The sequence below is a fragment of the Nicotiana tabacum genome, chromosome 20 (assembly GCF_000715075.1).
Source record: "Nicotiana tabacum cultivar K326 chromosome 20, ASM71507v2, whole genome shotgun sequence".
NCBI lineage: Eukaryota > Viridiplantae > Streptophyta > Magnoliopsida > Solanales > Solanaceae > Nicotiana > Nicotiana tabacum.
In genome coordinates this window covers 45,881,595-45,892,760 of record NC_134099.1, presented here as the reverse complement: position 1 = coordinate 45,892,760, position 11,166 = coordinate 45,881,595, and the positions used below count along the sequence as shown (strand labels likewise).

Below are 11,166 nucleotides of genomic sequence, written 5' to 3'. Positions count from 1 at the left end.
AAAGCTACTGTTTTGTAAGAAATTGCAACTATTTGTTTTACTTCCGTTGAAATTATCCTTATAATATGTAGATTAATTATAAGAGTTAATTTTTTTTATGGGTTATAGAAGATTGGTGCTCATTTAATCTATGTGCCTATTTTGAAATCAATCAATATTCTATATAATTTGATTGTTTGAACAAATCATTGTAAGATATCATTAGGAGTTTTCTTTTATATCTCGTATTTTGGTAGTAGCCACAGCATCCTGAATACTTGATATAAAAGAAATTAAGTTATTTAATCACATAAAATTTTAGTGATTAAAAATTATAATAACATCTATTTAGTCCAGTTATTTCATTATAGTAGTAACCCGACCCTATAGGAAGGTAACTATTTTAGTGAGATTAATTGGAATGAGATAGCAAATCTTTTAGTTTAAAATTATCTTATGCCCATAGGTACAGATTAATTTTATGTGTTTCGGTTTACTAGTCTAATAAAGTAAAGTAAATTCTATGCATGAGTTGCAACCTCTACCCACATGAGGGTCTAGAATTTACTTAGAAACGGTATTTTATGCGATTCACTTTTGATGGATTGTACTTCATAGCTTATGCATGTTTATCCTTGTTTTGCACTCTTTACCGGTTTTCCTACTGCTATTTTTAATGAGAATGCTCAAATTCCAATGCTTTCTGGTGATAATTATACTGAATGGAAGGAGAAAGCCCTTCTTGCTTTAGGGTGCTCGGATATGGACCCGACACTCCGTGTGGAAGAACCACCCATTCCCACGGAATCAAGTACACCAGTAGCTAAGGCTAATTATGAGCAGTGGGAGCGATCCAATCGCTTAAGTTTGATGCTCATAAAATCCCACATAAGCCAAAGCATTAGGGGTTCTATCCCTAATAGCGATAAGGCCAAAGCTTACATCAAGGCAATTGATGAATAGTATGTAAGCTCTGACAAGGCATTAGCCAACACCCTTATGAAAAGGCTCTAAAGTATGACTTTCGACAGAAGTCGTACAGTGCGTGAGCACATTATGGAGATGAGAGACATTGCTGCTAAACTCAAGTCCCTTGAGTTTAATATGTCTGAACCATTTTTTGTGCATTGTATTCTCAACTCACTTCCTGCGGAATATGGTCCGTTCAAGATTTCTTACAACACACATAAGGATAGATGGTCAATCAATGAACTCTTGATCATGTGCGTTCAAGAAGAAGAGAGTTTGAAACATGAGATACTTGAAAGTGTTAATATGGTGACTCATGATAAGAGAAATGCAAGGAAGGACAAAAGTGTTCCCATGAAGAAAAAAAGAACCTTTGACAAAGATGCTTGCCGTTTTTGTAAGAAGAAGGGACATTAGAAGAAGGATTGCCTGAAATACAAGAAATGGCTTGAGAAGAAAGGTAATTTTACCTTTGTATGTTATGAATCTAATTTTACTGAAATTTCTGATAATACACGGTGAATTGATTCTAGTGCTACAATTCACATTGCCAAAATCATGATGGGCTTTCTAACTCAGAAGAAACCAATAGGAAGTGAACAATACGTCTATTCTGGTAATAGGACGCGTTCACGTGTGAAAGGCGTGGACTTATAGGCTTATTTTGAAAGATGATTTTCACTTAGATTTAGAAAATACTTTTTATGTTCCAAAATATTCTAGAAATTTAATTTCTTTTTCAAGACTATCGATTAGTGGATATGATTTGGATTTTCATTATCCTTCTGTGAAACTTTTGAAAGATAATAAAGTTATTGGTTTTGGAAATTTGAATGGAAATTTATATAAACTTGAGCTAGACCCCACATTTGAATGCAATATTTTAACTTTGCATGACAAAAAAGTTGGCACTAAGCGATGTATTATCAATGAGAACTCATCAAGTCTTTGGCACAAGAGATTGTGACACATCTATATTGAAAGAGTCAAAAGGTTGGTTAATGATGGAGTTCTAAAAGCTCTTGATTTTTCTGATGTTGGGACTTGTGTGGACTTCATAATATTGTTTCTTCATTTGAATTTACGGAGAACATCATTGATCAGTGTATATACCTTAAGATAAGTAGGAGCAAATATATTTTTTTAGTCCTATATATGGGTGATATTTTGCTTGCAAGTAGTGATTTGGGTTTATTGCAAGAGACTAAATAGTTCCTTATCCAGAATTTTGAGATGAAGGATATGGGTGAAGCCTCTTATGTCATTGGCATAGAGATTCACAGAGATAGATCTCAAAGATACTTGGACTGTCTCAAAAAGCCTACATTGAAAGAATTCTGGAAAGATTCAGGATGAAGAACTGTTCACCTATAGCAGCACCCATAATTAAAGGTGAAAAATTCTCATTGAATCAATGTTCACAAAATGCATTGGAAAAGGAAAAAAATGAGAGACATTACCTATGCTTGCTTGTTGTGAGCCTTATGTATGCACAAGTCTGTACTAGACCTGATATTGCTTTTGCGATAGGAATGCTTGGCAGATATCAAAGTAACTCTGGTCTTGACCATTGTAAAGCGGGTAAAAGAGTTTTGAGATATTTGCAAGGAACCAAGGATTTTAAGCTCACATACAAATACTCTGACTCATTGGAGGTGATTGGATATTCAGACTCTGATTTGGATGGATGTAAAGACGCCGGTAAATCCACTTCAGGATATATTTTCCTTCTTGCTGGAGGTGTTATGTCTTGAAGAAGTGTCAAGTAGACCATTGTTGCAACATCCACAATGGAAGCTGAATTTATAGCATGCTATGAAGCTAAATCACAGGCGTTATGGTTGAAAAACTTTATTCCCGGCCTTTGGATTTTGATCCATTTCAAGACCATTGAGAATCTTATATGACAATTCAGCTGCAGTGTTTTTCTCTAAGAACAATAAAAGTGGCAGCCGAAGCAAGCACATCAACATAGTACTTGATGGTTAGAGACTATGTGAAGAAAAAAGAAGTGAATTTTGAGCATGTTTGTACTACTTTGATGATTGCTGATCCTATGACTAAATGTCTGCCGACTAATATTTTCAAGGATCATGTAACTCATATGGGGCTTAGTATCTCAATTTAGTCTTGCTTTGCTCTCTAACAGTTTGTCTAGATAGTTTCTTTATTTTGATAAACATGACAGTGCACACTTTTGGTTTTTCATGTATTATTTGTGATCATTGGATTAATAAAGTTGGACTCTGAATGACTTATATTAAGTTCATTCATAAAGTTGTTAGACACTTTGTTAGAATGTACTGTGCATTGTAATACATGGAAGGAAGTGTTTGTTTAAAAGCATGACCGCCATGATCTGTAATAATATATCTTAGTTAAAGTGATTGTTGCATAACTTTTAGTTGAGTGATAAAGTCTATGACCATATTATATGTTTATCTCTCATAAATGATTATCTGATTTTAATATGTCGGCCAAGTGAGAGAATGTTGGAAATTTACCGTCACTTCTAGAGACTTCTAGTGTGGCCCACATATAAGGTAATAAATTATTTACCTTTTCTCCCAAAGGAAATAATATATCAGATAATATTCTGTAGTTATGCATATATGATAGTTTCTTTGATTGAAAGAAATTACCATATATTAGGAGTCCCTAGGGCAGTTATAATTTATGGAGAAGTGCCTAGGGCTAAAGTGTTTGCTTAAGAGTCCATAGCCTACCTATAAATACGTCTGTGACTCCATCAGTCTGGCATCCTACGATAGGCATATGCTAAAAGGCTCTCTAGGTTTTCTACTAAAGGTTTCAAAAGCGATTCCCTACAACATTTGAACAACAATGGTTGAAAGTACGTTCTTGCTAATATTCCGCTGTGCAGGCTCTGCATATGTGTTTAAATATCAACACACCTTTCTCACTTCATCTCATCAACCCTTTTACATCCTTCCAGAGAACCTCCAATCTAACAGAGAAAAAAGAAAGTTAAAGTAGCATCATCTTTTTTTATTGTAGCTTTTGGGACTTGTTAGTTACAACTTACCTAATCATGCATTAGATGGAAATTGTAGTACTACTAAGGAACAAACATTAATTTAATTAATCGATTTTTGCCACTCTGCAATTGATAAAACTAGTTTTTATATAATCAAAGGATTCCTTCCCCCTTCGTTTTCTGTCTAAAGTAAAAATGTAGGAAAAACTGAACTTCTCGCGTGCTGATTTTTTCATTTCCCATCTTTAGGTAACATGCAACACTTCATAAGATAATTAGATCTAAAATATATAAACTCAGGTTTAGGTATAATACAACTAAAAGATATATTTTGAGTTGATGTTCTAAATGAGGCATCTCCAAGGGTGCACTATTTTTTGCACCAAATTTAAATTTGGTGTAAAATTTGGTATTTTTTTGCTCCAATGAAACACCAAATCTTGCACCATTATAGTGCATGAAGTGTTGCACCAAATTTGGTGCAACACTATTCATCAACACCAAATTTAATTTATTATTATTTTATTCATCTTTTTATTTTTTTGGACTTTTAATTTATCATATATTGTGTATATAATTAATTTTTATATTAAGATCTTTATAATTTTAATTTTATATCCTATTTTTTGATATATTAATTTTTGTATATATTATATTTATATAAAATTATAAGTTAATTTTATTATTATTATTATTATTATAATTGTATAAAAAGAAATACTGCACAACATGATAATTGAGGACAAGCGTGATCTTAATGCACAACATGATAATTGAGGAAGAGTGTGATCTTAATGCACCAATTGAAGATGTACATGAATGTCCAGCTCCTACGGTAGAAATGGCAGTAGATGAAGATCATTGATTTGAATAATTTTTAGTTCGATATAAAAAAATTGAGGATAAAGATGTGCATTTCGCACTTCATAATGCATTAATCAAGCATTTATGGGAGAATCGAGGCGAAAGTTGAATATTTATGTGGTACTTAAATTAAATTAATACTATAATGTAATATTTATTTAATTATCTTTTATCAATGATTTCACTTTTAGTTGATTTATCCTTTAAAATAATTTTGTAATAAATGATTATATAAGTGGTGAATATGAATTATATATGATGAATATGGAAAAAAGAAAAAAAGATAGAATTTGTTTGAAGGAAATAAAAAATAAAATTTAAATAGAAGATAATAATATAATATAGAAGAGAGAGAAGAAATATTATTTTTTAGTATAAAAAATGGTGTGATGGTTGGAGTAAATTTGGTGTTACACCATTTTAGTGTGAAATTTGGTATAAAACTTGGTATTAGGGTTGGAGATGTCTTACTATTAAGTTTGAATTGCAGCTTTTCGATGAAAGTCAAATATTCTTTATCAAAATCTCTGTATTACACAATTATTATATTTGGAAAATCAGCTGAAGTTCTCTTTACCAACACTTTTTCAAATATTTTTATTTTTAAAATAATTGTAATGTACAGTTCTTGTGAACATAATTTTTCAAGCTGAAAATTTCTATACGCCGAATAACATGCATGGCCATTTATTTTAAAGCAGAATAAGTAAAAATAAATATTTTAGGATATTTAGAATTTCATTTGTGAATGGTTGAAGTGTCAGAAGAATACTTGCTCTAGGATATTTCAGAATTTCTTGCTCATTTTTCAATAAAAATGTTTGTTGCAGTTTATAATGCATTAATTTATTTTTAAAATTGTGGAACCCAAAGCTCAAGGGTATTTTTGTCGCTTTGGGAAGACCGAATATTCTCTAGTCTACACTTGCTGAGCAATTGTTTAAAGTTTAAACCTTTTGTTTAATATACTAATTAATTAATTATTTTTCTCAATCTTATCAAGTTTACTTTTTCTATAGGCAAAGTGGAATTCCAATTTCAATTTCCAAGATTCTCCTTTCACTCCACGCCACGAGATTTTTCTTGGCATTGGAGAATGAGATGCTCAAAAACAGCTTCTTAAATAATATCGTATAATTTATATTGTCATATGGTTTATCAGTAATGTAAATGTCACTATTAAACTTGAATTTATGTACTATTGAAAAATATATTAATTTGGAGTTCCACTAAGCTTATAATTCTTTTCGTGCTATAATGAAATTTAAGTAGTCTCTAACTTTTTTGTCTTTTGAGATTCTTCGCACGCACCTTCTTTAGCCTAGAGTCTATCAGAAATAGTCTCTTTACCCTCCCAAGATAGGGATACGACTGTATACATACTATTCTCCCCAGACTCCACTTGTGAGACTATACTGGGTTATTGTTATATTGTTCATATTGCAATACACATTCCCTATTAAAAATATGCGAAGAAAAGAAGTGCTCTCTATATTGCTTATGGTAATTAATGTCACATCTTTAGTTGTTAACTAAGTACACGTGCGGCACTTGACAACTCGCTCACAATCTTGCACAACTTGCTCACGTTCTTGTTATGTCAAGTCAGTCTTACTACACTCAAGATCGCCAAGAGAATGGAAGAAAGAACACATGAGAATTGCCAAAGGAAGCTTTTGTATTATAGAGAACTTGATTGTTTTTCTTAGTTGATGAATTACAAATGAATGCCCCTATTTATACTAATCACCTAGGGGTTAGTATGTAAACAATAATTATTCTACAAGTCCTTCCGTATTTACAAATAAGTCCATTCTCTAGAATATTCTACGTAGCTAGAATCTTCTAAGGACTTTCCTAACAATTCTATAGGGTTCTAGGGTCTTCCTAAGGAAACATCTATATTTCTCTAGAACCTTCCTACAAGTGCATAAATATTTAGAACATTTCCAAGGAAATTCTCCATAGTTCTAGAATATTCCACCAAGATCTAGTCCCTAACTTATGTAACCATTCCATATGCAAAAATACATGCCAAATGACACCTACATGACATGATAGATGTGGCAGGTCACGACATCAGAGCTAAAAATTTCCATCACACCATAGACCGCCGGACAAGTAATGTGAGATTAAACAGAATTTGAAGAATTTAGTACGTACATGATAATGATAACGGTAATGTTACAAATGTGCATCTTAATTATGCATTCTCTGTTTTCACCATGTTCTTTCATTTCACTTTTCATGATCCAAGTCTCCCCCGTTCAAAACGAGACTAAAGAAAGAAAAAGGTCGAAACTTCTACCACAAGCAAGTGCCCCTAACGACTTTTAATGTCCAGAGTGTGAAGTACTTTAAATTAAATATTTTTAAGGTATATACATATACATAATTTCTGCCGAAGTTCACGGAGTCCCGCGATCTTTCACTATAACACATAGGTCCGCCTCTGCAAGCGACGATATTGATTTTTATTAATTTGGTGATACACTTGGTATTTAGTTTATAAATTCATGACCATTTAGAAAATAATAAATTAAAAAACAATAATAAGCAAAAGATTTGTATGATTTTGATGCCTCGTTGAGGAAAATCATTCGAATCTCTTTTTGGAAATACAGTCAAACCTTTTTATAACAACCTTATTTGTTCAGAATATTTTTGGATGTCTTATCGAAATATTGTTACAGAAAATATATATTACAACATAACATAAAAATTGGTTCCGAAAAAACTTAACTTTTATAATAAAATATTATTATATAAAAATATTATTCCAGAGAAGTCTCATATTAATGATCACGCATACACCAACCTCAAATTAAATGCCGGACACAATCAACTAGACAAGTACACTAGAATATGGGGCCTCGTTTAGGTCCCAACCAAAGTTATCACCTAATTTCAAGGGCAATTCTTTTTTAGTGGTGTTAAAGAAGAATTTTGTTATTTTTTCAATCGTTTCACATGGTTATTGGAAAACACCATACCAAATCATTGATGCGGCTTGTGATATTACCTTTCGGAAACCCCAAAAAGTAGGAAATAAAAAGATTCCATAGCACATGTAAGATTGTGAAATTTGGCGAACAATAAAGGCTTATCAAGATAACTTGAGACATCTCTTTTTATAAATTTAACTTTATTACGATAAAATTAAAATATGGTGGATGTCTACTCTTCCTCCATTATTTTTCTCTCAAATGGTTAATGACATATTTTCTATGTTCAATGACATATTCCATCACATATTTTCTTCATTTTTCATGCTTATATAAAAGTTTTGTAATAGATAAGAAAATACACACAATCCTTGAAGAAAATCTCTTCCTTTCTCTCTATCTCTATTTCTTGTTCATGTTTTACTAAATTGTCTTTATTTCTTGTTCATGTTTTACTAAATTGCTTTTATTTCATAACACGTTATCAGCACGAGTCTCTAACCAATTGTATATATATATCTACAAAAAATTTCCTACATCCAGAAAGATTACAATTAGAACCCATACATATCATCACATGGTTAAATGTAAAGAGAAACTACATATGGTAAGTAATGAAATGTAAGAAGGTATGATTATCTTATACTTGTCATTCCTTTAAAATCTCATATGCACACAACTTCGTACTACACCTGTATTGCATAAGCACATATTAATATTACATCTTTTATATCACAAGAATGGAATAAAATTTTCGAAGTTCTATATGTGAAAATCATAGTAGCAGTTAATTGTTGATATGATGCATGTCATGGTAACCAAGGATATTTTATATAAATTGTCTTATGCATATTTATGTGTTAATTATCTTCAATCTATCCTGTCGCTTTAAACATTTTCTTTTATTTGGATGAATATTTTTTTTTCCTTTTGAATTTTTACACTTGCATATAGTACCAAAAAAAAAGGAATAAAAAAATAAAATAAAATTGGTCATACTGATTAAAAGCATAAATCATCTTGAAGGAAACAAGAAATACTTCACATCTTTATCTAGATAGATTTGAAAGCAAACAAAGATTAATATGACTACTAGAAGAGGTATTTTTGAGTATTCATGGCCTACTTGATGCTTGCTACTGACTTACCATTTTTAAGTATTTTATATGAATGATGCACAAGCTACAACTGGTAAATTGTTACCTATAATGTCACTTTTCAGGTAATATAAATGTTGAATTTATGTATTAGTACTATATATGTGTTAGGTGTACTTTTGATAAATTTATTCACTAATTGTTTGGTTTAATTGAGTGAAGGAAAGTCATGGCGTTAAATCAAATCTAATAGGTAGGGTATATCCCGAAAACAACAATATTTTTGAGAGAGACTCAATAAATATTATGACAATGATTTTATGATCCTTTTAAACTCTAATAGAATTTAGAAGAAATATTCTGACTACAAACAATTGTATTTCATATAGATGCTACAAATAATTAATAAAGATTTACGCTGATTTGAGATTTGTACACTTATTTAAGAAAGCAAATTTGATTTGCTAAGTTGCAAATTAGTTGTGTATAACTTTCTTGGCATGTCAGCTTGAGAATGAATCTCAATATTGTTTAGTCTATTATGCCATTAATTGAGGATAAGACATCGGGATCAAGTCCTGATGCTCCATAATGATAAGAGTTGGGTTTGAGTCCCAATTTATTATGGCCTAACATGCATTTATATTGGTAAGACATTGGGTTTGAGTCTCAATATACCATATTGATGATATAATGATGACTAAATAAAAATAATAAGTATATTTTTCATGAAAAGACATAAAAATTGTCCCACTTGATTTGCTCCATTCTTGAAGTGAATGTGATAACAGTGCATAATAAGTTTCAATGAAGACAAGTAGTTGAACAATGAACGTGGGCGTTCCAAATATTAAAATAATAATAATCATCACTATGATTATAAAAGGAGAACAATAAGGGTTCTCAAAATAGTCCTTTAAAATGTGAAGGCAATGCTTACCATCAAATTGGTATGAAAATAATAAAGCACGTCGCTGATTATGATCCATTCCTTGAAGAGAATGTGACTTGTGATAAGCATTAAGAATGCAAACTCATTCCTAAAGTTGAATGTGGCAATATGTGATAAAAGCAATGAATAAAGACATGCAATTCATGATTATATGAATACCACACAACTCACCTCTAAGGGAGGTTTGAGTAAAATAAAGAGAATAAATATTATTGTGTGGTTACATGAATATGTCATTGGTCGCGTACATGTGATATGCCAAATATTATTTTGTCATGCCTTATAAAAGTTATTAAAGGCAAAATTAAAGCAAGAAATGATTTTGCTTGTGATGATTTTTGACCATGATAAGTTATTATGATATAATTTTCTCCGTGAATGAGACATTTACCATATGAATGGTATGATAAAAGATCTTGTTGTACAAAAGTTGTTAAGAACTCCAGAAAAACTAATTTGTTACTACCCGAATGAATAAAGTTATTCATGATATTGATATTGTAAAGTCTAAAAAGAAACTTTTTGAGTTTCAAATATATAAGTCAAAGTGATTGGCATATTGAGACTATAAATGAAAGGAAGATTGAATATTTTCATATTTCTATAATCATACCGGGTAAATATGAAAGGCTACCCGATCTTTTTCTATTTGTACTACACAAATATAAGCATGATGCTGGGAATCATATGTCACAAGTAAACTAGAGGTTTACTAAAACAAATATTAATTGGCATGACCGGTTGACCATCTCGGTTCAATTATGATGCGAAATATTAATTAAGAATTACATTGACATATATTGAAGAATAGAAGATTCTTCAAGAATTCTCTTGTGCTGCTTATTCTCATGATATACCAGTTAAAGGTTGAGATTGAATCCTTTGATTTCTGGAAGGAATAAAAGGTGATATATATATATGGGTCCAGTCACCTGCCATGTGGACCGTTTACTATTATATGATTTTAATAGATGCATCTATTTTATGGTCACATGTGCATTTGTTATCAACTTGCAGTTTGGTTTTTGCAAGATTGCTTGCTCAAATTATTAGAGCACAATTCCATAATATAAATTATGATGATTTATCTTAATAATACTGGTTTAAATCCAAGTTGGTTTAGCAGAAATTGTATGCCTCCAATTATAGCTAAATCATTGGTTATGAGAACAAAACTCCCAAAAATAAAATTTGGTATGAGATTTATTATTTAATATACAGCAACACTTGTACGCATCTAGCCAAGTTATAAAAATTTCTCCCTATCACAATCGGTTCAGGGTCAGGAACCAAATAATTTCTATATAGAAATATGGATGTCCTATATGATTTAATTATGCCACCAAAATGCACAAAGATGAG

General features: G+C 31.1%; 2 protein-coding genes across 2 annotated transcripts; both read left to right on the top strand.

Moving 5' to 3' along the window:
• Positions 1–600: 600 nt before the first annotated feature.
• LOC107820998 (uncharacterized) lies at positions 601–942 on the top strand. Its single transcript, XM_016647379.2, has one exon. The coding sequence runs from the start codon at positions 601–603 to the stop codon at positions 940–942; it is 342 nt and encodes a 113-aa protein (XP_016502865.2).
• Positions 943–2,300: 1,358 nt separating this feature from the next.
• On the top strand, positions 2,301–2,702 carry LOC142174360 (secreted RxLR effector protein 161-like). Its single transcript, XM_075240141.1, has one exon. The coding sequence runs from the start codon at positions 2,301–2,303 to the stop codon at positions 2,700–2,702; it is 402 nt and encodes a 133-aa protein (XP_075096242.1).
• The last annotated feature ends 8,464 nt before the right edge of the window (positions 2,703–11,166 follow it).

Coding starts and splice junctions, on each gene's coding strand:
- LOC107820998 (XM_016647379.2), top strand. CDS start 601: ATGCATGTTTATCCTTGTTTTGCACTCTTTACCGGTTTTCCTACTGCT.
- LOC142174360 (XM_075240141.1), top strand. CDS start 2,301: ATGAAGAACTGTTCACCTATAGCAGCACCCATAATTAAAGGTGAAAAA.